A 27996-nucleotide genomic window follows, 5' to 3' on the forward strand; every position below is an offset into this window, starting at 1 on the left:
GGAGTTGTAAGAGAACTCGCAGAGCTCCTATCCAGCACAAGTGGGCCCTAGATGGGCACTGCCGAGAGCTTTTTTTGTAGAAACAGAAGTGAGGCACAAGGAGGGCAATGAGCTGGTCGGTCCAGGAGGCATGCAAGAGCCTTCCCGTTCCCACTGTGTTTCCAAGTCTGTCCTAGGCAGGGAGAAACATCAAACCAACTTCCTCTCCTGCGTAGGCTGAGGGGAAGATAGAACTTCCAAGCAGACCAGGGCGTTTCTGGCATTTGAGGTCCCTGCCCTAAAACTTCTGGCCACTCTGTTACCTGTTCTTATAGTCTCTGTCCTTAAGGGAAAGGACTTGGGTGGGAGGATAGGCTCTAGTTGATGGTAATTTTCATTTTTGGTGGTGGTAGCAGCATGGGGAATTGCATCCTGGGCCATTCCCTCCCATAACCCTGAGGGTAACCTGCCCCTTTTGCTTGAGTGTCTTCTGCACTTCTTTTTTTCCCCAAAATGGAGAGGCTTAATGAGAGAAGAGTAGGAGAGGAACAAAGGAGGCCGACCACCAGCACGTGGAGGGAAGTGGGGGACGAGGAGAGAAGGGACAGGGAAGGGGGCCTTTCTTTTTTTAGATTTATTATATATAGGCACACTGTAGCTGTCCTCAGACACACCAGAAGAGGCCTTCGTGACCCATTACAGAGGGTTGTGAGCCAGCAAGTGTTTGCTGGGATTTGATCTCAGGACCTCTGTAAGAGCTATCATTAGTCTTAACTGCTTGTCTGTGTACATGAGCGTTGCTTGGTGCTGATAGAAACCAGAAAGGGGCGTTGGATCTTTGAGCTATAGAACTCTGTTAGCCACTATGCGAGTGATAAGAAGCTGCCTGTCCTAGGCCCTTAACATATTTTAAACAAGTTAAGTAAGAAATTAAAAACTAGGCCATATAGACGCTACTAACGAGATAACACAAGGTAGCCCACCATACAAGGCTCAAACCAAAGAACTAAAACTTATCGTCTACCTTTTTAACAGCATTAGTAGCCTTACAAAAGTAAGGCCTCAAAAAATTGGTTTAAGACTCAGAATTGTTCCTCTCCACGGAAATCTTTAGTAAAAGGCGAAAGATTTATACGATCTGAAGAGAAACCAGAGTATGCCAGATAACGTTTGGGGTACAGTACTCGGCCGACTCTATCTCATAGATCACCAATGGTAACTACTACGTCCCAAAGACAGTGACTACTTTATTTATATCAGATAAATCTCAGAAGCTTCTATCACATTAACGAATAAGATGAATAAAACAGAACAACAAAAAAGCACGTTACTCTTTTAAATTATGTAACCGCCTGTGCGCACTGCATTGTGGGTATGCAAATATCGCCGAGAAGCCGCGTGTCTGCCTCGGTTTCCGGAAGTGCCCTGAAATTGTCCCAGATGTCGCTAGGCGCTGGGCCGCCACCAGAGGTCAGAACAAAAGCCAAATTTACAAGCGTGCAGACTTCCAATTTCAAAGTGTGGTTTTGGTGAGTTTATAATTCCAGCACTGGTAGTAGAGGCAGAGTCAGAGGCAGGGGAATAATTGAATTTGAGGCCTATCTGGTTTGCGTAGCGAGTGTCAGGCCAGCCAGGCCTTTACATAAGAAAAAAAAAAAAGTAAACATAAGAAAAATTTACAGAAGAAAAAAATTAAAATCAAAATATGACTTTTATGGGCAGAGCCCACTATAGAGCACGTGACTACCATGCACGAAGAAACGAGGTTCATTCACATAAAAATAAAACAAAAATTGAAAAAGAATCCCACTTGCTTTTAATACAGCTCAGCGGCAGACTGCCTGTTTGCCACGCAGCAAGGAAGGAGATGGGTTTGATTCCACTGGAAATCTTATTTTGCCTGGCAAGGGGTGGAACATGCCTGAACTCTCGCCATTGGTAAGGCTGAGATGGAAGGACTGTGAGTTTTAGGGACATACGACTAAAGTAAAATCAAATGCAGGGGCGGCAGGGGCGGCAGTGGTGACGGTGGTGGCACACGCCTTTAATACTAGCACTCAGGAGGTAGTGGCAGGTGGATCTCTGAAATTGAGGCCAGCCTGGTCCTCACACCAAGTTCCAGGTCAGCCAGGCTTCACAGAGAAACCCTGTTTGAAGCCCCTCTCCCCAGACCCCCCTCCCAAAACAAACAGCAACAACAAAACAAAAACAAAACACCAACTTTCTTTTTGTCAGCCTAATATTTTTATTATTTGGGAATTTCACGTCGTGTACCCTGATCAAGCTCACTCCCCAGTCCTCCCATTGTATCTTTAATTTTTTTCTTTTTTCTTTTTCTTTCTTTTTTTTTTTTTTTTTTAAAGATTTATTTATTTCATGTATGTGGGTACATTGTCACTGTCTTCAGACACCAGAAGAGGGCATCATATCCCCATGACAGATGGTTGTGAGCCACCATGAGGTTGCTGGGAATTGAACTCAGAACCTCTGGAAGAGCACTCGGTGCTCTTAACCACTGAGCCATCTCTCCAGCCCCCCTTTAATTTTTTTCAAATCCTATTTTTAATGATGATTTTTTAAAATGCTTTAACCTCCTTGTAGCCCACCGCCCACCAAGGTAGTGGAAAAGAAAGGATGGGGGCCGGGCAGTGGACCTTTTTAGAAAGGTTCTTTGGAGCAACTCTCACCTGTGTTGTCTGGAAACCAGCAGTTCAGCTCATAGGTCAGCAGGGGCAGGGTAGAGTTGGCTTATCGATGTCGGTGACATGCCCTAGCAGAGAGAGCTAGGCCTCAGCCTTGGCTTGAGTCAGCAGGAGGGACCAGGAGGAACACCAGGAGAAGTTCTTAGCTGTGCGCCTCTCTCTCAGGGAAGTGAAGATCAGTGAAGACCTGAGACCCACAAGTCAGCCAGCCAAGCTCAGCCTTGGTCGCTGTCAGCTGAGTCCTATTTATTCCCTCCAAATATCACATGTCCTCCATATGTCTTGCCTCAGTACGTGTGCTTGTCTTTCTCAGCTGACATCACTCTGCCAATCAGCCTGAGTCTGCAGAAGCAATAAGAAACTGCGGCACACCACCAGAAGTTTTTGGTGTGCTTCTCTCAATGGAGTCCTCACAAATGCAGCTCAACTATTCAGTGTAAGGCAGACCAATATGTGCATGTTAGCAAAGAAGCCATTAACACGTGCCTTTTCACATGTTTGCTTTAGCAGAACATCCTCTCTCCTGTGTCTGCTTCAGTGAGACATTCATGACACGAGTGTGCCTTAGCCTTTCACACCTGTGTGCGCCTCAGGAAAACACTCCATCACTTGCTTGCCCCAGCCAAAACACCATCCAATTCGGCTGACTTTCCAAAGAACCCTTAAGTTTCCATTTCACATCCCATGTCTGCTGGATCCTCCTTGGGTCTCAAAAAAAAAAAAAAAAAAAAAAAAACCAAACTTGAAGAAACCAAAATCAAAACAAAACAAAACATCAAACCCACAGAATCAAGTCCATTTGGTGCTGTCCATATGCTCACTGGAGCACAGTGAAAGTCCCAGGGGCAGCCCCTAAGGAAAGCTGAGTCCTTCACCTGTACCCCCGTCACCTGCACACCCTCAGCTGTGGAGAGCTTCTCTTCAGCATCCCTCCCTGTCTCACAAGTTTTAAGTTCTCTTTGATGGCTTCCTTTTTATGTTTTCACTTTGGGGTGTGTGTGTGTGTGTGTGCGGAGGTAGGTGTTGTCACAGAAGTGTCCCTCTTTCTCAACTGTGAGTCTACAGTCATGATACCTCTGCAAAAGTAGCTTCCCTACCCTTGCAGTCAGCTTAATAAGCATGGGTCCTGAGCTTCTAGGTGGTTTCTGGCAATGAATGGCACAGGCCACGAACATCCACAGGGCCTCCAGCATCGGCACCAAGGACCTTCGCTTGGTCTCTGGTGGCAGTATGGCCCCCAGACATCAGCATGACCCTCTGCTGAAGCATGGGCCATGGACCAGCACAGCCTCTTTGAGAAGAACAGACCAGGGATGTCCTTCCAGGAAGTCCAAGCCAGTAAATGAGCCATTCTTCATCTGAAACCTCTTGTTGCTGTTCAGAGCCAGGGAGACCACGTGGCCCAGCTCTGATGACTCTGTGAAGGCATAGATGCCCTGTGAAGTTGCTACTATTGTTATGTCTCTTATTTTTGGCACATTGCTTTTTTCTGCTCACACTCTAGAGCGTTAGCAACTGTATGCTTCCCTTAATAAAATTTTTATTTTATTATTTATTTTTTTTTACTTTTAAAAGTTTTGATTCTTTGTGAATTTCACATCATGCTCATCCCCTCATCTCTTTGTATTTGCCCTCCACCCTTGCAAACACAGCCCCCCCTCCCCAAAGAGAATAAAATAAGATAGGATTTAAAAAAGATCTTGTCCTGGAAGCTGGAGTATGTCACAGGGGGTCAGGGAGGACACCCTTTTCTGCACCCATCTTTAGCGAATGTTCATTGCTGTGAGTCATTGGTCTGTCTTGAGGTCCTGGCTTGTGCTACACTTATCTATACTGGATAACCACAGATACTCCTTCTGGATATCTTCTTTCTGTTTTGTGTCAAGGAGATTTAGAGCTTTGGATCTGCAGGACCAGCCCTTTCCCCTGTCCCAGCAGGTCACAGAAGGGGTGGGTGTTAGGGTGGGTGTAGGCATATATTCTTTTTACAGTCTAAAAGGGTTCAACCTCTCCTCTAGCCCACCACCCACCAGAGGCAGTGGAGAAGAAAGGTCATTAGGATGTGGGAGATGAGGACCTGTTTAGGAATAATTCTTTGGAGAGATTCCAATCTTCGTTGTTCTTAGTCCAAACACCAAACACGAATCAGCAGCTGCAGCCCAGTCCACTTGGCGGACACCACACACGAATCAGCAAGGGCAGTTCAATCCAGAAGAAACTGGAAGGCTCATCAATCAGCCAGAGTCCATGCACGTGGCAAGAAGCCACAGGAAACACCATGAGAACTTCTTGGGCAAGTTTCCCTGTATGAAGTCACCACAAGCAAAGCTTAGCAACACAGTGTAAGACAGAGCAATGCACGTGTGGTCAGAGAAGACTAGCGAGGTGAAGCGAGGCAAACCGTGGCTCCAGCTCCCACCGTCTGTGGGGCCACATTTACATTCCTTCTAAACATCATGTCTCCCCTCTCACATGTCTGCTGTAGCAAAACATCCTCTCACCTGTGTACCCCAGCAAAACGTCACTTGATATAACTGACTTTCCAAACAAACCAGACGTTTCCACTTCAGGAGGGCCAACTTAAGGCCCTGAACCTGGGCCTGGGAGGTAGCTGAGTTGGGTCTGCCTGCCAGCTCTTCTGGGTCCTCACCACCAGGGTGAGTTCAATTCACCCAAGGCTCCAACCAGCAAGGAGCAGGGTCAGTTCTGTTCTTGTGTCCTCAGGGCCAGCTTACCCACACCTTCATCACCAGGGCCACCTCTGCTGTGCTGCCCAGGTGAGGTGCAGGGCCCCACTCTTCCTAGTGCTGCAGCCAGTGAAGGGCAGGGCCAGCTCTCCTGCTCTTACAGCCTGGGTGGGGCAGCTCGACAGTCTGCCCCAGGTGAGGAGTGGGGCCAGCTCCCCCACATTCTCATGTTCTCTGGGTCTTAGGTGATGAAGTTCCAGGGCGGCCATTCAGGAATTTAAAAAAAATACTCATTTATTTATTTTATGTATATGAGTACACTGTCGCTGTCTTCATGCACACCAGAAGAGGGTATTGGATCCCATTACAGATGATTGTGAGCCACCATGTGGTTGCTGAGAATTGAACTCAGGATCTCTTGAAGAGCAGCCAGTGCTCCCAACTGCTGAACCATCTCTCTAGCTTTCAGGTTTTTTTTTTCTTCCCAGACCCCCCCCCATCCCCATCAGGTTTTTAAATAGAATTATTTTTCATATTTCTGGAGGGTGGGAAATCCTAGATTAAAGCACTGGCAGATTTGGATTCAGATGTCTTCCTCAGGCACAACTCTTGTCTCACCTCATATGGTAGACGATGTGAGGTATCTCGTTGGAACCTCTTTTAAAAGGGTAAGAATCCCACTAAGGAGGGTCCTTCCCTATGACCTTTTCTTAGACAGCCACACCCTCAAAATATTACATTGGTGTTAGGTTTCAGCATATGGATTTTGAGGGGGACAGAAACATTCAGACCACAGCAGACCTGGACACCAGAAACAAATGTGTGACTTCCGGGGGAGATATGAACAGATGCCTATTCACTCCAGGTAGGCATTGATGATAGACCAAAGATGATTCTATGCAAGTCCAGTTTATCAAACAACTGAGTTTATCTGAGTCTTGCAGGAACGGGTAAGGAATTACTTATAGGAGTGTAGATGACTCAAAAAGGCAACCGTACTTCGCCAAAGCTCCCCCTTCCCATCATGGTTGACAACTCATAAATCTGCTTCTTATAGGATCCCTGCTTGAGTCTCTGTGTCATTATTTGGGAGCTGACAGTCCCAAAGAAAGCCACATTGTACATAACTTCTTGTGACTCCGGATCCAGGGACTTCAGTGCCCTCTTCCGGATTCCATGGACACCTGCACTCACCTGTATTCATTCCCACACCCACATATATATTTAAAAATTCTTGAAGAGACATTGGATGATGACTGTTGGTGCGTTGAATCGTGGTTTCCAGTAAGGTATGTCACAGTCCTTATCCTAAGTGTGCAATGATGTAATTTTATGTAGAAACAGGGATTTGGAGATGCAATTCTTTTAAATAGGACTATGCTAGATAAGGGTTCTAATTCCAGTCTGATTTATATCCTTTTAGGAAAACAGAGGAGACACAGAGACACATGGAGGTGGAGGATCACATGACTGGTCCAGGAACCAATCTCATCAGGTTGGACATCAGAATTCCCAGCTGTTGCGCTTCCTCTTTTCTTTTACTAGACCCCATTGCAGGATATTTGATCACACTGTGAACACCCGAGATTGTGTTATTTATTGACTAAAACCTTTTTAGTTGAAGTGTGGCTCAGCCTTATATACCTTTAATCCTTCTGGCTAGAATAGATACACCCTCAGCACACCTTTTCATCCCAAACAATGAAGGTAAAGTGAGTTTGTAGAAGGAAGCACACATGTTTGTCTAATTGAGTGGCAGACAAAGTGATGAACCAGAGAGAGATTTGACAGAGTAGGATATGTCCAACTCTCAAAAGACAAGGGAAGAAAGGGAACCTACATAAGGGGCCATGCAGAGAGAGAGAGAGAGAGAGAGAGAGAGAGAGAGAGAGAGAGAGAGAGAGAGAGAAAGAAAAGAAGGTGGTTTTACAGAGACAGGTTGCAGAGCTCTAGCAAGCTAGACACAGGTGAAGACAGAACAAGCCAGAGAATGAGAAGGAGCCAGAAGATTAGAACAGATTTCCAGAGTTGGTTTGAGGCCAAACAGAGCAAAAAGTTAGAGACTGACAGATTGAATCAGTGTGGAGAGGAACTTGATTTGAATCAGCCAGTCAGAGTTCAGAAAGAATTGGGGAGGAGTGCTTTTATTCAGCAGTAAGTCTGAGAGGTTGGAAACATTCTAGGCCTGGATGAGATTGAATGGAGGGTAGAGACTTTCAGGTCTAGGCCTAGGTTAGCAGATCGAGGCAGTGAGCCTTGGGTATGACAATTATTATAGAAGAATAAAAGTTACTTATAGGACCTTACTTCCTAAAATTTCCAGAACCACCCCAAATGGTGTCACTACTAGGGCCTAAGCATGCAACACATGAAGCTGTATTGGACATTTTATTTTCAAACTGTAATACTTTGCCTCTTTATCAAGGGTCAAAATTCTGGGCCACAACATCCAATTGATAAACTTAGCCCACTTACATATATTATGGGCTGGCAGTGGAGGGTGTTGTATGAACAAGAATCGGCTCCTCCAGCTCCAGAGGATCTATGGCCCCTTCCAGCCTCCTTGGGCATCTGCACATGTGAGGCACACAGGTGCTCACACACGTAAGAGTAAACCTGAGGGGACTGGGATGGCTCAGCAGTTAAGAGCACCGACTGCTCTTCCAAAGGACCTGAGTTCAAGTCCCAGCAACCACATGGTGGCTCCCAACTATCAATCGTCTGTAATGGGATCTGATGCCCTCTTCTGGTGCGTCTGAAGACAGTGACAGTGTACTCATATACATAAAATAAATAAATCTTTTTAAAAAAGGGGGCAGGGGCTGGAGAGATGGCTCAGAGGTTAAGAGCACTGTCTGCTCTTCCAGAGGTCCTGAGTTCAATTCCCAGCAACTGCATGGTGGCCCACAACCATCTGTAATGGGATCTGATGCCCTCTTCTGGTGTGTCTGAAAATAGCAACAATGAGCTCACATACATAAAATAAATAAATATAAAAAAAAAAAAAGAAAAAAAAGAGTAAACCTGAGATCTGCCAACCAGCTATCAGAATAACTGCAGGAGGAACGTTTTCACTGGATAGAAAGTCAATGTGGAAACCAATTGTATCTAATTAGTATCAGGCCTTGGATTGGAGCTCCAGTCTTCAGGCTTGCAGGATGTCCTTTTCCTCATTATAGCGACCCTCTGTGATGTGAGAGTTACCAGCCACCAAATCTAAGAGGTCATGGGTGAACTGAACGGCACATTGCTTCATATATCACATGCACACTATGATACGCCACTGGACGAATGTGAAAGTGTAATGTGTTAGGTTACAGGAGGTATATGTTTTATTTGAACACTGGTCACAGACCCAGAGTCTATGGAGCTGTGTAAATATACAAAGAAAATATTGGGTTAACAACTACATAAAGGTTTCCTGGAACTGTCAAAGGAGCCATGTGAACAATGCAACAGCCATGCTATGGCACTGAGACAACCCTGTGCACAAGCATGAAACAGCACCTAGGAGGAAGGGATCCATTCCACTGAGGGGAAGTAGCAGTGATGCTCAGGAAATGATGGAAAGACACGGGGCAGGAGAGATGGCGCAGGGAATGGAGCACCAGGGAGACGGAGCACCAGGAAGATGGAGCACCAGGGAGATGGAGCAGGTGATGGAGCACCAGGGAGATGGTACAGGTGATGGAGCACCAGGGAGATGGAGCAGGTGATGGAGCACCAGGGAGATGGTACAGGTGATGGAGCACCAGGGAGATGGAGCAGGTGATGGAGCACCAGGGAGATGGTGCAGGGAATGGAGGACCAGGGAGATGGAGCAGGTGATGGAGCACCAGGGAGATGGAGCAGGTGATGGAGCACCAGGGAGATGGAGCAGGTGATGGAGCACCAGGGAGATGATACAGGTGATGGAGCACCAGGGAGATGGAGCAGGTGATGGAGCACCAGGGAGATGGTGCAGGGAATGGAGGACCAGGGAGATGGTGCAGGGAATGGAGCACCAGGGTAAGTCTGCATTGGTCAGTGATTAGACATGTACTCTGGGGACCAGTGCCACTTGAGGATGAGTCCGTTACACCACTCAGCCATCTTCTTCTTCACTTCTTTTCCAAAGGTGCTGGGCTCTGTCTCCTCCTCTGCTAGGAGCAAACCAAGCGCATTATGTTTAATAGCTTGTCCCCTCCGCTTGTCCCCTCTGCAGTGGGGAAGACGGTGGGGTGGGGTGGGTGCTGTCCAGGAGCACTCAGAACTCTGTGGTGTTTCCAGCTGGAGTTGCAGGGTCTAGAGGCAGGGCTGTCCCTCAGCTTAGCATACAGGGGGCGTCAGGGATGAAGCCTCCCCGTGGTACCAGAGAAGCACCCCTGAGCAAGGGCTCCTGAGTGTTGGCAGAGCTCAGGGAAGTGCCATAGGTAGGTGGTGACGGGAGGCGGGGAGGGGCTGCGGGGAAAATGGGCATTACTCAGGCTGAGCAAATGCTGTGTTCTCATCGGACAGGTGTTGTAGAAAATATCTAATCAGTTGGGGGTGTCTGTCCTGCCTTTGATCATCCGGCTACCAGATAAAGACACAAAACTTTTATTATTATAATAAGCTTTAATCAGCACTACAGTGGGGCAGGTATCTACCCTCTGTGCTTTAAAATCTATCTCCCCATCATCATTCCCGTTTTACAGTTTGCCGCGTTCCATCTGGCCAGCTCTTGGTTCCAATTGGCTAGTCCTTTGATCATGTTTTTATGACTGGCTTACCCTATGGTGACTTCTTCCTCTCCCCACCTTCTTCTCTCTCCTGTGGTCTCCTCAGACTCCAAGTCCAGAAACCCAAGAACCCTGTCCGTTTCCCTTCTTCCCAGCTATTGGCTGTAGGCATCTTTAATTACCAATCAGGGCTAACTTGGGGGCAAGGTTCCCTAAGTCTCTTGGGTATGTATGTGCAGACTCTCTCATCCCTAGGGGCAATTGGAGGCCAGTACTTAGCATTATAATACAGGCAAAAGACAACCTCCACAGACAGGCACTGTTTATGGAAGGGCTCCCTGGCACCCAGGCCCTGAGTTCTCCCTGAAGTGGATTTGAGGTCACTCAGACCATCCCCTGGGGGTTTTTGCTCCGTAGCCTGCAGCAAGATTACCAGAGTTCTGGGTCTTGCAGACAGAAAGTTAAAACTCGTTGTCTCATGGGAAAGTAGGGATAAATGCAAAGTGAGAGGAAAGATAACATGGTCATTGATAACTCGCTCACTATCAAAAAAAGGACTCATGGGGGCCGGGAGGTGTCTCCCTTGGTAAAGGGCTTACTGCGCAGGATCCCCAGGACCTGTACAGAGGCGCGTTCCTGTAATCCCAGGGGTAGGAAGGCAGAGGTGGGTGGATTCCCAGGCTTTGCCAAGTTGGTTCCAGGCTAGCCACACTAGCTCAATGTGACATTCTGTCTCCAAAAACAAACAAACAAACAAACAAACAACCAACAACCAAGGTGGAAAATGAGTGAAGGAGAAAGCCCATGTCTGCCTTCGGTCACTAAATGCACGGATACATATGCACTCAGGAACAAGTAGACACAGCACACAGGCACAAATCCATCAATAAAAAATTGTGGAAACTTTCAAAACCCGATAAAGGTTATTCATAATAAATTCATAACAAATAGGCAGCACTGGGTAGAGGGATGGCTCAGTGGTCAAGAACTGGAGTTCAGTTCCCTACATCCCTGGTCAGTTGTCTCACAGCTGCCTGTGTCTCCCACTCTGTGGGATGTAACACCCTCTTCTGTGTGTGTGAGGATACCTGCACACACATGCACATATTCGCACATATATGCATACACTTAAAAATGAATCTTAGAAAGCTATAACAACATTATATTTAGCTACACAGCACTGAAATATTTCCTTGCATGATAGAAAAGGATGTCATTTTGTTCTGCTATTCAACATGATACTGGAGACATTTATGAGGTGATACACACGACAAAGAAAGGCATAGGAGGGCTGGAGAGATGGCTCAGTGGTTAAGAGCACTGACTGCTCTTCTAGAGGTCCTGAGTTCAAATCCCAGCAACCACGTGGTGGCTCACAACCATCTGTAATGGGATCTGATGCCCTTTTCTGGTGTGTCTGGAGACAGATACAGTGTACTTATATATAATAAATAAATAAGTCTTAAAAAAAGAAAGGCATAGGAATTGATAAGGAAGAAACGATAGTTATTGTTTCTTGATAACTGTTACATAGGAAATCTGAAACAACCCACAGACCAATGAACAAGAGACTATTTTTGCTAGATACAGAGTGTACATGAAAACAAGCATGTTTCTCCATGTGTACATCAAACAATAGGAAACTGAAATTTAAAACAGGTCCAGGCAGCTGTGTACGCCTTTAATTTCAGCACTCAGGAGGCAGAGGCAGGCAGATCTCTGTGAGTTTGAGGCCAGCTTGATCTACAGAATGAGTTCCAGGACAGCCAGGACTACATAGAGAAACTCTGTCTCAGAAAAAAAGAGGAAACATTAAAAAAGGAAATGCATACAAAAATATAAAATTTCAAGTAGTTAGCAATCCCAGCATCCAGGAGGCAGAGGTAGAAGGATTATGAGTTCAGGTCTAGCTTCTACAAAACACCCAAATCAAGCTACAAACGCCACCACAACAAAGGCAGTAATTTTGGCAGTGTCATACAGGTCCAAGGAACTGATGCACACTGGCCTGGTGGTTCCTTTAGAGGGAGGAAAGGGCTCATAATGGGGAAGGAATGTACTTGATGCTTTTGAGGCACTCATAAGATTTTAGTTCCTGACCTGACTGGCAATCCGCAGCTATTTGCTTTTCTATAACTCATTATGTGTGTATTTGTCTTCACTCACTCTCTGTATGCGCATGTTTGCTGAACCATAAAACACACATTTATTGTAAACACAGCAAAGCATGACTGTCACAGGAGGTACAGATGATGGCCGGATTGAGGTGGTGTGCGAGTGAGGTGTTTTCTTCACAAGATTCCCCCTCAGGGCCCACCTATACTTTAAATCCCTTCCCCACACCCTGTCTCCCTCAGCCACTTTAAACTGGAGGGACCACAGATGCTGAGCTAAAGTCCACAGAAAGCAGCACTCTCAAAAGAAAGCTTCCTCTCTCCTCTCCTCTCCTCTCCTCTCCTCTCCTCTCCTCTCCTCTCCTCTCCTCTCCTCTCCTCTCCTCTCCTCTCCTCTCCTCTCCTCTCCTCACTCTCTTCCCCCTTCCCTCCACTCCCTGCTACTCTCCTCTTTTCTTTTCGGAGTTGGAATCAAACCCAAGGCCTTAGTTTTTTGATATTCCTGCCATCACACCTCTCCCAAACTTCCAGCTTGTCTTTCCACTCAACAGAGACGCAAACTCTGTCCAGCATAGTCTGTAGCCTAAACTGGGGCGATTTCTGTCTCCTGACCTTGCTCTCATCCCCCTCCCCCCAAGCCCTAATCCGGTTCATCATCACCCACAGTTGATACAGAGCACTCACCCGTTCTGCAGTTGCACTGTTGACGCCTCTTGACTCTGCTGTTGCATGAGGTAGTTCAGTGTAATGGGAGGTCGATGTAAATTATGTGAGTTCCAAAGAGAGCAGGAGAAAGACTGGGGAGAGCAGCCGTCAGACATTTATTCACCCACGCTGACCACCAGTGATTGGGATCAGCTTGCCCTGCTTCACAAGTACTGCTCAGATTGTAGCCTCATACACAAAAACGATTCTTGTTTCAAATTCCTGAGTTGTGGAATGGTCTGTCATGTGTCAGCAGGTAACTGATACAACCTCTAAAATATGGGCTTTGAATCTATTTCACTTGCTTCTGGATGACAGGATGTTTGAATGAGGTTATAGTAATAACTTTGTGTGTAAGCTTTATTTATTTATTTTTTTAGAAAAAGCAGAGTCTCAGGTAGCCCAGGCTGGCTTTGAACTCACTTTATAGACAAGGAGGACCTTCAGTTACAGAAAATCTTACCCCTATCTCCAAATGCTGGGATTACAGATATGGGCCACAACTCCTAGATACAGATTGTATTTTGTAAAGATTCTGGTTGGTATCAGTGTACAGAGGGACTTGAATAGACCAATACTAGAGATAGAAGAGGGCTAAAGAATATTCAAAAAGAGGCCAGAGGAGAGCTTTGTCACAAAACCAACCAGCATCTGCCCCATACCCTCAAGGCAAATGGGGTAGTTCCATCCCATTGGCCAGAAATTAGTTCAGGAATGGACATGTGTTGGGGTGAATTATGGTCCTTTCAATTTTAAGTGGAAACCCTAGCCTGCTGTCTCAGAATGTGATCATATTTAGATAAAGTTTTTTTTTTAAATAAGGTGACTAAAATTAAGAAACTAAGATGGGGGATTTGGGGATTTAGCTTAGTGGTAGAGCGCTTGCCTAGCAAGCGCAAGGCCCTGGGTTTGGTCCCCAGCTCCGAAAAAAAGAAAAAAAAAAAGAAAAAAAAAGAAAAAAAAAAGAAAAAAAAAGAAAGAAAAAAAAAGAAACTAAGATGGGCCTTGATCTAGTATTCCTTTTTTTTTTTTTCTTTCTATTTTTCGGAGCTGGGGACTGAACCCAGGGCCTTGCGATTGCTAGGCAAGCGCTCTACCACTGAGCTAAATCCCCAACCCCTTGGTCCAGTATTCCTGATATCTTTGCGTGCATAAATAAACTTTTCATATATATATTATGCTATTGGTTTATTTATTCTATGTGTGAGTATGTGCACATATGGGTGTATGTCTTTAAGTGTTCGTGTACCATGGCGTGAGCCTGTGAAAATCAGAGGACAACTCGTGTGGATCAGTTCTCTGTCTCTAACACAGGGACCGTAGGAATTGACCTCGGGTTGTCAAGTTTGGTGGCAAGTGTCTTTCTATGCTAAGCTGTCTTGCTGGCTCTTGGCTGGTATGTTTTATAGAAGAGGAGATTTGAGCACAAGAGGACATACTGGGGATAGATGTACACAGAGATGAGACCATGAGGAAACACAGTAAGAAGGTGGCAGAGATGTCTCGGAGTGGTGAAGGCTTGCTGGCTGGCACATTTATCTTGGACTCCAGTTCTCCAGAACTTAGGTAAATGGACCCATCACTTTAGGCCACTTAGTCCGACAGTTCCCCGAGAAGCACCATTGCAGTAGTGGAGTATGTGTCTCATTTCTGGCCAATGAGGAGAGGCAAGCTGGAGGTCTCTGGGTTAAGAGCCACAGGAAGAAATGAGCCATTCTCCATTGTCTTGCAGTAATGCCTGGAGCAGCAAAAGCCAGCCATTTTGGATTCAGTGAAAGGATAAAGTCAGGGTAGAGACTAAATGAGCCCATACACTCAAAGGGGTGGATGAGCTGCTACATCAAGTAAACCTGAGCCTTCTCTCTTTCTAGAATTATTTCATCAGATGATAGATTCACTTTTCTTTCCTTTTGTCTCAGCCAGTTTCAGATAAAATTTCTATTAGTCACAGCTTAAAAAAAGTCCATATCTGAACAAAACCACAGTCAAGGATAGTGGGGTTTGGATGAGGTGGTTTGAAGAACAGATGCAAAAGGACATGGAGGTAGACTCTGTGGGACACAGAGACTCATGGGATGCTGTTGGTCACGAAAGGTGATATCCTTCTAATAGTCTAGATTTTTAGAGTCTCTTAGGTCTAATTAGTTGTAGTTTTTTCTAGGATTTACAGTAAGAATGTATAATACTAAATATGTCAAATATCACAAAATATATCTAGGAATCAATAAAAAGTACTAAAAGAAGTCTATATTTTCTTTGTGTGTGTATACAATCTTTTATATATAATTTATTTATATGACTACACTGTCTCTGTCCTCAGACACACCAGAAGAGGGCATCAGATCCCATTACAGATGGTTGTGAGTCACCATGTGGTTGCTGGGAATTGAACTCAGGACCTCTGGAAGAGCAGTCAGCGCTCCTAACCACTGAGCCACTTCTCCAGCCCACAGTTATTATTATTATTATTATTATTATTATTATTATTATTATTATTATTATCTTTAGAAACAAGGTCTTGTGTATCCCAGACTGGCCTCAAACTTTCTACAACGCTGACGATGATACTGAATCTCTTCCTCTCACTTCATCTTTTTTTTCACTCAACAGATTTTTCTCTGAGGGAGTAGAGCTTAATTCTCTGGGGCTGGCAAAAAACTGTCTGGGACCAGAGAAAAGGGTGAAGGAACACACACACACACACACACACACACACACACACACACACACGGTGGATGAAGTGAGGTTCTACAAGCTCTAACAACTGTATTTCTTCTCTCATAGCTTATATATCCCAGAAATATCTTTCAAGCAGTTAAAAAAAAAATTACATGACTCCACACTCCTCCTCATTTTCCCTACCTGTTGAAGCTGGTTTCCATAGCCTACCCTGGCTCAAACTCACATACGCTTACATTACCATGCGTAAAAAATCATGTTCTCTAATACCTTTACATGATTAAATGTTTTGTGTAATATAGGTAAAAGACAAATAATTCCCAAGATCCCATCTATAATCATATTTAAGAAACGTGTTATAGATTAACAACGTATAAGCAAGCAAGATTTTTTTTTCTCATCCAGTTTCTCTTACTGGCAGGCTGCAATTTGCAGTTACAATTAGGGACCAATCATTTTATTATTTATCTTAGAAAGCAATCTTATAAAAAATCTTAAGAGAATTGCAAATCTTATATATTGCAAATTTTATATATATAAAAATTAGACCTTTCTATTTTAAGCCTAAGAGTGCACATCCACTCACCAACATTTTTTTTTTTTAAATTATATCAGGAAGCCGAGGGCAAGAATGGGTGCAAGAAATTAACCATCACCCCGACCATCAAGGCAAGCAAGGCAGGGCAGCGGGTAGTAGTTGGGCTTCCATTGTTCTCATTCCCTCAAAAAACAAAAACAAAAACAAAAAAACCCCTCCCTCTGTCAGTTATTGAGAGTGTGGCTTTCTGAACTTTAAATTGTTCCCTGGGGTTGGGGATTTAGCTCAGTGGTAGAGGGCTTGCCTAGGAAGTGCAAGGCCCTGGGTTCGGTCCCCAGCTCCGAAAAAAAGAACCAAAAAAAAATTGTTCCCCAAGATTTTCTATGTCAAGGCCACTGACAAAAACACCTTAATTAATTAATTAGCCTTATTAACCATCTGCATCTCTAAATTCTTGCTAAGGGTGGTGGTTGAATCATTAATCTGCTCCAGCTGCAATGCTCAAAGATCGATCACTATTCTTGTGTCAACGACACTGTCCAGTGAGGGACTAGAAAGCCCCTTAAAGTTTTCATACAACCCATACATTAAAAGGTTCATGTTGACTGCAAGGGCCACAGGAGAGCAAAACTCCACAAAAGCATAAAATCCTCAGGATAAGTAAGCCTCGGGGCTCTGCCTCTCCAAGGCACACCCATTGTGATTGTGCTAATAGGCAGGCTGAATCCCGTGAGTTCTACAGCCTTTTTGCTGTTCCTTTTGCATGACCCCCAATCAGTGGGCTACGGGAAACCTAGTCTCAAAAACCACCGCCGCCGCCGCCACCGCCACTGCCACCAATACCAATACTACTTGTAATAATTTCCTTTTCTTATAAATGATGATTATGGTAGATGTTAGGATTTAAAAAAAAAGAAATATATACTTTATAGGAAAGATACAAACTGAAAATCAAGTCCAACATCACGTCTTGGAATATGGAACAATCCAAGTAGAGCTCACTGAATATTTGTCTTCTAGAGCTCACTAATTTCAGAATTACCCTGTAATAAAACAGATGCTCTATCTACACAGGGCATTTTGCCAGAAGGAAAGCTTGCGCCTCACTGGGTTTTCCCTATAAAAGGACCAAAGTCTCACACATGCTTGAGCCTCAGCAAAGAAAGGTTCCTGTCATTAGCCGGCTAGCAACTCTCAGCTCCTGCCAGGTACAGAGGGAAGGTGACTGCTGTTTGCGGAATAGGGGGGAAAGAAGTTTTGGCTCAGGTCACAGTTTAAGCCAGAAGGTGCTGAGTTTAAAACCGGAAAGGTGCCTTTGAGTATTTGAAGGACTAGGTAGGAGCCGAGACAGGGATAAGGGGAAAAGAAGATCAGGATAGAGAGTGACCTTCATCTTGCTTTTCTATAGATGACTATGACCCAACTCGGCTTTCTGCTGTTTCTCATCGTTGCCACCAGAGGGGGCAGTGCGGGTGAGTCTCGCTACAGGAACCCAGTTTCTTCAAGTCACTTTAAGCTTTAAAGGCAAACAGCACTAGACTGTTTTGCTCCCAGGATCTGGGGGTCTCTGAGGGCCAGAGATCATGCTCCCTCCCAATAGAATTTCTCTGTGTAGCTCTGGCTGTTCTGGAACTCACTGTGTGGACCAGGCTGGCCTCAAACTCAGAGATCTGCCTGCCTCGGCCTCCTGCATACTGGGATTAAAGACATGCACCATTGAAGATCGCCTGATCATGCCTTTTGAAAATATATTTTTTGAAATTAAAAATTAAAATTAAAGTAATTGTGTTATTTTCTCACTCATTTTCCTCTTCCCTTCCAGCCCTTCTCAACTATGCCCCGCCCCTACTCTCTACCAAAATAAATGCCTTTTTTCCTTAATTGTGGATATATAATTTATATTCCTGAACATATAAAGACGTCCGTCCCCACTGAGATGATGCCTTTGAGGTGTAGACTGGGTGCTTATTACCTCTTGAAGAAATTGGCCTGTGGCGGTGAGCTTCTGAGACAGGTCCTGGTCCAGGCTGTCTGTCTGTCTGTGGCACTAGGGACACGGTTCTTGCAGACAAGGGGAGACTGGGTGTTGCATAATGGCGAACCTCTGTGTTTTCCCTAGCTAAAGAGGACCCGGAAACCAACAAAGGGACCCATTCTTTCTTTGACTCTCTGTTCAGAAGCTGCAAGGAAATCAAGGAGGAGAACACAAGGGCTCAAGGTGAGTGACAGGACATTTGAAAAGTACGCTGTCATCCTAGTGCTTGGGAGCTGAAAGCAGAGGATTGTAAGCTCCAGGACAGCCTGGGGGAGACCCTGAATCAAAAACACAAACAAAAAACCCAGTTAGGAAATCAGGCTTTTGTCCTCTGGGACAGTCTTTGTATGTATGTATGTATGTATGTATGTATGTATGTATGTATGTATCCATCCATCCATCCATCCATCCATCCATCCATCCATCCATCTAAGTACACAGTGTTCTGCACCTATGCCTGCAGGCCAGAAGAGGGCATCAGATCCCATTACAGATGGTTGTGAGCCACCATGTAGTTGCTGGGATTTGAACTCAGGACCTCTGGAAGAGCAGCCAGTGCCCTTAACCGCTGAACCATCTCTCCAGCCCAAGGCTTTATTATTACTTTTTGCCTTTATTTTTTAATATAGAAAATATGATAAAATATACATAGTGGGTGAAAATTGCCACCTAATCACTTATAATGGTTTCCGGAGGAAAGAGCAGCTTTCACAATGGTACGGATCCCCACTACCCATCTCCAGAATGTTAGATGGTGACTCCATAGCCACCAAGCAGTGCCTTTCTGTAGTCCCTGGAACTGCTGTTCTGTTTCCTATGTCTATGAATCTGTTCATTCTTGCTACCTCATATGAGTAGTGTGCTCCATGGCTCATACACTTAACTTATGTAAATTATTATTATTATTATTATTATTATTGTTGTTGTTGTTGTTGTTGTTGTTGTTATTTACGTGTCTGTGGATGGGAAGGTGTCCGTGTGTGCATAGGTACCTGCAGAGTCCTGAAGAGGTCATCTAGTCTTCTGGAGCTGGAGGAACAGGCACTTGTGTTAATGCTGGGAACCCATCTCAAGTCCTGTGCTAGAGCAGTACTTGCTCCTAACCACTGACCATTTCTCCAGTCCATCTCATTCTTTTTGATCTATTGGATATATGGGGATGGACACAGGACTTACTGTGTATCATATACAGCACAGTATGTTGCTTATTACTTTTTAAATTTTCATTTATTTATTTTAGATTTATTTATTATATAAGACACTGTAGCTGTCTTCAGACACACCACAAGAGGGCATCAGATCCCATTACAGATGGTTGTGAGCCACCATGTGGTTGTTGGGAATTGAACTCAGGACCTCTGGAAGAACAGTCAGTGCTCTTAACCACTGAGCCACCTCTCCAGCCCTCCCCTTCTCCTTTTTTTAATAGAGAGAGATCCTTAGGTTGTTTCTGTTTTTCAGGTCTTGTTCAGAGCTGTAACGAGCATGAATGTCCCTGTTCCCAGTTCTTTGTCTATACTGAGTGGAGTTGCTAAGTCCTTTGTAATACTATGTTTAACTTGAGGAGAAATATCACTGTCAGTTTGGGTAATCCTGTGTTCTGCCTTACTCACTGAAACTTGGCTTTCTGAACTCAGGTAGATCCCAGTATCCCCAGGGACACATTCGATAGGACACTCAGGGTAGGAGGCATTAGCCATGTTTGTAGTTCCTAGAGCCATTTTGCTTCTGGAACTGTGATGGCCAAGGAGTCTGCATACAGGATGACTGTGGGACTGGTTTTCTCCACAGATGGCCTCTATTTCCTGCGCACGGAGAATGGTGTCATCTACCAGACCTTCTGTGACATGACCACTGCAGGTGGTGGCTGGACCCTGGTGGCTAGCGTGCATGAGAACAACATGGGTGGGAAGTGCACAGTGGGCGATCGCTGGTCCAGTCAGCAAGGCAACAGAGCAGATTACCCAGAGGGGGATGGCAATTGGGCCAACTACAACACCTTTGGGTCTGCAGAGGGTGCCACAAGTGATGACTACAAGGTTGGTGCACTCTGTGGTACATGCTGGGAAAGTGAGAGGATGTGGGTGTGACTCAAGCACGCCAGGGAGAGGGCTGGAAGGTTGCACCTTGACACCAGGGCTGACAAAGTGAAAAATGCTGATCCTGAATCCCAAATTCACCCACCTAGGCGCATAGGTGGCAGGGGGCCATTATTATCCTTGGAACTGGGGGTATCTGAGCATGGCTGGAGCCCAGAGAGATCAGCTCTGCTGAGCGCTGTGCACGTGGGTCTTTTGCTCAGTGAAGTCTCCTGCTCTGGTCAGACTCAGGGTTGGGTGCTTTCCAGAACCCTGGCTACTTCGACATCCAGGCTGAGAACCTGGGCATCTGGCACGTGCCCAACAACAGCCCCCTGCACAACTGGAGGAACAGCTCCCTGCTGCGGTACCGCACCTTCACTGGCTTCCTGCAGCATCTGGGCCATAATCTGTTTGGCCTCTACCAGGTACTCAAGACTCCTGGCTGAGGCTCCTTCTCACGGGTGTGGAGAGAGGCGGGTGTTTGAGGTTGGGTGGGAACCATCATTCTACAGGCTTGTGTTCCATGTTTCCCTAACTCTAAAGAATAATGTGGTTTTCTTAGGATGTTTGAGCCAAGGAAGGCAAGGGTTAGGGATATGTAGAAAGCTGAGGAGAGGAGAGGAGAGAAGTAGGTAGGGGGAGAGAAGGGAAGGGAAGGGAAGAGAAGAGAAGAGAAGAGAAGAGAAGAGAGAGAGGCAGAGATAGAGATAGAGACAAAGACAAGACAAAGACAGACAAAGACAAAGGAAAGCATTCCTTCTTGTGTGATTGGTTTGGAAACAATCTCAGTTACTGGACCAGTGCTCCTCCATATAGGGCAGCGTTCATGGGGGTTCCAATGCCATAGTCCTTTTTTTTTTTTTGGTTCTTTTTTTCGGAGCTGGGGACCGAACCCAGGGCCTTGCGCTTCCTAGGTAAGCGCTCTACCACTGAGCTAAATCCCCAGCCCCCAATGCCATAGTCCTTACCCAGTAACTTCTTTTGTTCCTTGTAGAAGTACCCGGTGAAATATGGAGTAGGAAAGTGTTGGACTGACAATGGCCCGGCGTTACCTGTGGTCTATGACTTTGGTGATGCTCAGAAGACTGCCTCTTATTATTCCCCCTACGGCCAGAGTGAGTCTCTAATGCTCTTCTGAACTCTCGGTCGGACAGACGATCAATTCATTTGCCAACCATCGCAGCAGTGAGACAGCCTGTCTGTCTGTCTGTCTGCCTGTCTGTCTGTCTTTCCTTCCTTCCTCCCTCTCTCCTCTCTCCTTCCTCCTTCACTCCTTCTTTCTTTCTTTTTAGTTTTTGAGACTGGCTTTCTCTGTGTAGCTTTTGTTGTCCTGGAACTCACTGCTCTTCCTCTATGTTTGTGTTTTGTTTTACTTCATTTGCATGAGTACCCTTGAGCTCTGAACTATTACTAACCAGTTTTAGATACCAGGATACTGGAGCACTGAAGGTTCAGGAACTTGGCTGAGAGCACAGGGGATAAGCAGGAGAATTGGCATGGAGTTTGATTTCTGTGTGAGAGGTGACTATTGTGTTGTTTGATATAAATCCAAAGGTGGCACATACCCTTCATAGAGGTTGAGCCTATGTTGTGTAATTTCAAGCTCTTATTATTCGTGGTTGGCATATAAAAGTTTAAAATGAACAAGAAGAGCGTGGCAGTACAAGAGTCAGTGTACTGGCTAACTGTCCCTCAGAGGTCAGTGTCGCCTGTGTTATTCTTCATAGAAGCCTTCAGCAGATTGGGGTCTTTTGAAGACTAACTCCTGGACTCTGGAGTTTGGAAAAGGCTCCTCCTGGTTACATTTGTAGGTGGGATGCTTCAGCCATGGGTCATGGTAGGGTCACACTCCACCAGCCAGCCAGCCAGCCAGCCAGCCAGCCAGCCAGCCAGCCAGCCAGCCAGCCTGCCTGTCTGTCTGTCTGTCTGTCTGCCTGTCTGTCTGTCTTTCCTTCCTTCCTCCCTCTCTCCTCTCTCCTTCCTCCTTCACTCCTTCTTTCTTTCTTTTTAGTTTTTGAGACTGGCTTTCTCTGTGTAGCTTTTGTTGTCCTGGAACTCACTCTGTACTTTAGGCTGGCCTTGAACTCAGAGATCAGCCTGCTTCTGCCTTCTAAGTGCTGAGACTAAAGGCATGCCCCACCACCCGACTGCCATCAGTGTTTCTAATGTGTTGAACTAGAACCTGTGCCTTGCGTTTACAATTTCTGGGTTGACTTTAAGACAACTGTTTCTAGACCCTTCCTTGAATGCTTTCTACCTTTTCTTTTCAGGGGAATTCACTGCAGGATTTGTTCAGTTCAGAGTGTATAATAATGAGAGAGCGGCCAGTGCCTTGTGTGCTGGCGTGAGGGTCACTGGATGCAATTCTGAAGCTGTGAGTCTTTTTAAAAATACTTTTTTTTATTATATTAAATTATGTATACACCCGTGTCTTTCGTGTAGGTATACGCATGTGTGTACATGTACCCTTGGAAGCCAGAAGGTGTCAGATTCCCTGGAAATGCAGTTACATGTGATTGCGACATGCCTGACATAGGTGCTTGAGGAACAGCACTGAGATCCTCTGCAAGAGCAGCAAGTGTTCTGTACTGTTGAGCCATTTCTCACGGGTCTTATTAGGGACCAAAGGGGTCTGTGAGTAAGACTGAGTTTTTTCAGTGTCTGTTGAGCATGGGAGACTGTCACAGTAGTGTGAGCATGTAAGTGAGAGTATGATCTTTCTAGGTCTCAGGGATCAGCACTTCTGTGTAGAAACAAATATCCTATCTTGTAGAAGACCAGAGTCAATGTTAGGAACGTCTAATGCACTGTGGCTGTTAGCTTAGATTTTATGATAAAACACCCGCTATATAGACCTAAGATGACACTTGTGTTTAAGAAGATCTGTAGAAGCCTTTTGGGGCTTAAGGTCAATACAGAGATTGTCGATGCCTTTGGGCTTAGAGAGATGACAGGTGTTGTCACTTTCCACCCAGGGTTTAGCCTTAGCTTTCAAAGTGTAATATATCCTCTCCAGGGCTTTACAAATACTCATTGTGTTGAGAAGTGACTAGAAGAGTTTAGACATCTGGTAGACCTCACTCATGCTATTCTCCTCCCTACTACAGGCACTTTCTCTGGTTAGAGATCAGAATGTATATTGATTGTGAGGTCAGGTACACTTAGCTCCCCTGCAGCTACCTGACATTCTCCTAAGTCTGGGATCATTAGATTCTTCCTGTTTATTTATTTTTCTAGTTTGTGGCAAAAAGCAGAATGAGGAGGGAATCTTTGGGTAGTCAATAGTAGGAATTAACAAGAAAACCAGATTCTCTTGGAACCCAGACATCCTCAAACTAACAGTCTGAGAAAAGTGTCCTCAGCTCCTGACAGGTGGCCCTGTTTCATGGTTTCATTCTTTGGTCATCAGAATATCCATTCTCCAGAAAGGATGTGGAAGCTTTGCTGACTAGGAGGCCCTTGATTGTGATGGAGGGTGATGAGTACACAGATAATGAAAGGGAAGGTCTCTGGGAAATCCTGGATCCTATTCACCTTTCAGTCATGTTGAAGAATATGAAATGTCATACACATAAGTGTTAGTATGTATTGTCTTATTATTCAGCATAGTCTGCTTTGAGCACCCAGACTGTAACAGTACAGGAGATATGAAACACCATGTTTGTACCTTGCTAGCACTTAGGAGTTTAGACATTCATACAAATGTATAACTGTTTTATGACGTATTTTAACTATAATAGAAATAAAATCTAAGGAGCTTGGTTATGGCTTCAGTGATAGGACATTTGCCTAATGTGTAGGTTTTGGTTTTTAGTGATATAAAGCAAAAGAAAGCAAAACACAAAACAAAACAATATTTCTAGGGCCCACAATGAGCACTGGAAATGGCAGAGTACTCTGACTGCAGGCAAGGATTTTTGGTTTTGAGACAGGTCTCATGTATCTCAGGTTAGTCCTCAACTACATGGTAAGTTGAGTGCTAACCTTGAGCTTCTTATCCTCCTGCCTTTACCTTCCCAGTTCTAGGATTAAAGGTATGTGACACCACACCCAGTTTATAGGAAAGGTAATTTTTGAGTTGAGTCTTGGGAGATGGACAGAAGCTTATGATGCAGAGCCAATTTAGGGTGAGTGAATAGTGTGTTTAAGTTTACCAGTGTTTCTAGCATGTGGTATTGAGGGAAAGCAAGCTGTGTTTCAGCTTTGGTGTATGGGATGGATGTAGGGTAGAGGCAAGAGCTGATTTAGGAAGTGTTAACAGGAACTAGAGCAGGGAGAGACTTCTACATTACCCTGGTGAGTTTGTACTGTATATGTAAATGACGGGGGCATTTTAAAGGGAAGACTGGCTTGATTATCTGTGTGTTTCAAAGATGACACAGTACGATAGATTTCAGTGGGGGGAGAGACTAAGCACAAAGAGAGATGGTTTTCATGGTCCAAATGAAACCGTAAAGCAAGGCAGTATCCACATATGGGGCTAATGAACACCAATGATTTAAAATTTATGACCAGATGAGTACACAGCATGGGAAGAGTGTCTAAGATAATCTTATGGTTTTCACTTGGGGGAGTGAATACCATTTTAAAATTTATTAAAGTTAAGTTTACTTAACTGATAACACAAAAGTTATGTGTTAATAGGATACATTGTGATGGCTCAATACAGGGATAGATCACACAATGTTTAAATCATCCTGCATCCTCAAAAAATATGCATTTCCTTATGATGAAGACGTTCTATTTTCCTCTCATACTAGTAATTTTATGAGGGACATTTCTGCCCCACTCTATCTGGTTTAGCTCCTATTTTATTAACAAGCTGCTGACATTACACTGGGCAGTTTCTGAACTATTTTAACCGACTAGGCTATCAATAGCCAGATAAATGCCTCAGCACTTTCCAACTGAGTTGTGCTCTGTTCCACGTGTGTCCTCAGGTCTAGCTTCTGTTAGCCACGAGTTTATGATCCATCCTGCATCATGGCGACCTTTTTTTCCCTTCTCCTTGTCTTTCCTCTTATGGCTCCTTCCTGAGATCCATTCACTCCGTCTGAGGATCTGACTTCCTCTCTCCCCTGCCCAGTCAGAGACTCTAGCTTTCTATTTACCAATCAGAGATAATTGGGGAGCGTTTTTTACAGCACATTGGTTAATACAATGCCCATATCCAGACTGCAACCTGATCTTGGGGCAGAGAGCTCAGCACGTGGTCTAGTCACAGTGCACTAGACCAACCCCAACATCCTCTAACTTTTGAATGTTGAAACTACTATCATCATTATCACAATCATTCTTCTCTGAAATAGCACACTAGTATTTCCTGTTCCTATTTAACTGTAATCAATTTCTTTACTTCCCTTATTTTTATGATAGTGTCAGCAAGTCCAAAGCCACTGAATACCATTTATTAAGTTACAATGTCTGAAAGAAGTTAGGTTTGGAGTCAAGGAGGGATTTACACACATACTGTGCATGATGGGCCAATGATGGATTGTTTATATGACAGTGGTTCCATGTGGTATTATTGCTGCTTGAGGACACCCTATGATGTGTCCAGAAACTGTGGCAGAACAGCCAATGAATTTCTCACAATAAATCCCCATTGCTAAGTGGCACATGGCTGTAACTCTGTAACTAACTCTGCCACCCCCGCCCCCATGTGAAGCATGAAATGTTGGTATAACAATTTGAGTGGCAGATGAATTTAAGATCTTTAGCCCAAGAAACATCAGGGCTGGAGACAAACAGTTTGAGGCATTGGCGGATATTTGGTTAATTGAAGGCAGAGGGGTGGCACAAAGTAGGAGAATTATAAATGTCCCCTCTCTCTCTCTGAGAAGTAGCACTTAAGGAATTCATGAAGGAAAAGTCTAACCAGCGAACCTGAGAACAGAGATTCAGAGGAGATGAAGGAAAGGTAGGAAGAGACAGTCATGCCACTAAAGCTACTGGAAGGGCCTTTATAGATCAAGTAGATCAAGGCTGCCAGTGGAGAGGCTGGTGAGGGACAGAGTCCACTGAATTTGGCTATTAACGTGTCTCTAGATTCATTAGGTACATTAGTCAGTCTTTTGTCTCTGTGATAAATACTCAAGAAAAACACCTTAAAAGGTTTTATTTAGTTTCTTAGGTTTTAGGCTATGGTCAATTGACTCCACTGTTGTTAGATCCATGGTGAGACAGAACCATCCTACAGGAAGGGCATATCCAAAGTGTGGCTTACTGAAAAGTGACTAGGAAAGTGAGAGGCAGCATGAAAGGCCAGGGAAAACCATCTCCAAACACATGTTCCTCTGTGGCTGAGGAGATAGGTGGCTTACCGGATAAAAGTCCTTGGGGTGCAAGTTTGGTGACCTGAGTTCATATCTATCTCTAGAACCCATATGCCATCTGCACACAGTTGTGGAACTATCTATAATCCCAGTGTTCCCTAGAGAGGAACGGGCAACAGACAGGAGCTTCCCCAGAAGCTGGTAGGTCAGCTTCACACAGTGGTGAGGAGAACCAACTTATACAAGGTGGAAAGGCAAGGCCCGAGATCTGAAGACTGCCCTCGAATGCCTGCATTCACATAGATACATTTGTGTCACGTGGGTGTGCATGTGCACCCCAAACCACTTCCTTTCCCAGTGACCTATTTCCTCTGACCAGACCCCAACTTCCAGAGCTCCTAATAGTCAATTCAGAATCATGACCACCCCAATGACTAAGCTATTGCTGATGTAGGTAGGGTCATCTCATTGAATCCCTTCCCCTGCGTCTGAATCTTACTTTCATTGGGACCTGGTCTTCAGTGCACACACCTTTTAGGAAGGTGCTTCATATCTGAATCGTCTCACCAGCTGACCTCCCCTGCTTTTCCTGTGTTTTCCAGCACTGCATCGGTGGAGGAGGATTCTTTCCAGAAGGTAACCCCAGGCAGTGTGGAGACTTCGGGGCGTTTGATTGGAACGGATACGGAACTCACACTGGGTACAGCAGTAGCCGGGCGATAACTGAAGCAGCCGTGCTTCTGTTCTATCGCTGAGAACTCTGTGGGGTGGACCCAGACTTCTCCAATCTGCAGGCTCCCAGGCATGGAGACACAATGACCTAGTAACTAGAATGCTAATGACCAGAAAAGCGGAATAAATCATGTTCATTGAAAACTTGGTGTCTTCATGAATTCTTTCTGTGCAGGGATAGGAGATTTCAAAAGAGTTTCTGGTTCCCCTCGACGGCTGTTCTTGGAACATCAGGGCTGGGAATCCTGATACATTGCTAGAAAACACACGAGGAGTCAGGAAGTGCCTTCCCGGAAGGTGTGTGTACTGAAGACCAGGTCCCAGTGAAAATAATATTCAGAGGCAGGAGAAGGGATACAATAAGGGAATCCTGCCTACATAATCAGTTGATTAATCATTGGTGTGTTCATGAGTTTGAACTGACTTTTGGGAGGTGGTGGAGCTGTGGAAGTTGGGGTCTGGTTAGAGGAAACTAATCACTGAAGGAGTGAGTAGCTCACTTTTGAAGGGCACCTTGCCTTGGCCTTTCCTGGTCTTTCTTGGCTTCCTTGCCACTGTGAAGTGAACTATAGTGCTTTGATAGGTCTTTCCTGTACATTTCTGCCTCACTCTGGACTTAAAAGCAATGGAGATAAATGGCCAGGAGTTGAAATCTCGGAAGCCATCAATCTAAAGAAGTCCTTTGTCTTAGGATTACTGTGATGAAACACTATGGCCAAAGCAGCTTGAGGAGAAAGGGTTTATTTGGTTTGTACCTTCACATCACTAT

The 27996-nt window shown here is 45.0% G+C and overlaps 1 protein-coding gene and 1 non-coding gene across 5 annotated transcripts; one reads left to right on the forward strand and one right to left on the reverse strand.

Annotated features, from left to right (window-relative positions):
- Positions 1-1021: 1021 nt before the first annotated feature.
- Positions 1022-1137, reverse strand: LOC120096440 (U5 spliceosomal RNA). Its single transcript, XR_005492846.1, has one exon. It is a non-coding gene; the product is annotated as a U5 spliceosomal RNA (small nuclear RNA).
- A 219-nt stretch (positions 1138-1356) lies between these two features.
- On the forward strand, positions 1357-27371 carry Itln1 (intelectin 1). Of its 4 annotated transcripts, XM_063272546.1 has the most exons (11): positions 1357-1508; positions 6426-6657; positions 6792-6863; positions 17179-17312; positions 17513-17576; positions 18224-18322; positions 19931-20178; positions 20487-20645; positions 21215-21335; positions 22491-22594; positions 27098-27371. In XM_063272546.1, the coding sequence occupies exons 4-11, from the start codon at positions 17247-17249 to the stop codon at positions 27248-27250; spliced, it is 1014 nt and encodes a 337-aa protein (XP_063128616.1). In that variant the 5' UTR covers positions 1357-1508; positions 6426-6657; positions 6792-6863; positions 17179-17246; the 3' UTR covers positions 27251-27371.
- The last annotated feature ends 625 nt before the right edge of the window (positions 27372-27996 follow it).

This window comes from Rattus norvegicus, chromosome 13 (genome assembly GCF_036323735.1).
Source record: "Rattus norvegicus strain BN/NHsdMcwi chromosome 13, GRCr8, whole genome shotgun sequence".
NCBI classification, from domain to species: Eukaryota; Metazoa; Chordata; class Mammalia; order Rodentia; family Muridae; genus Rattus; species Rattus norvegicus.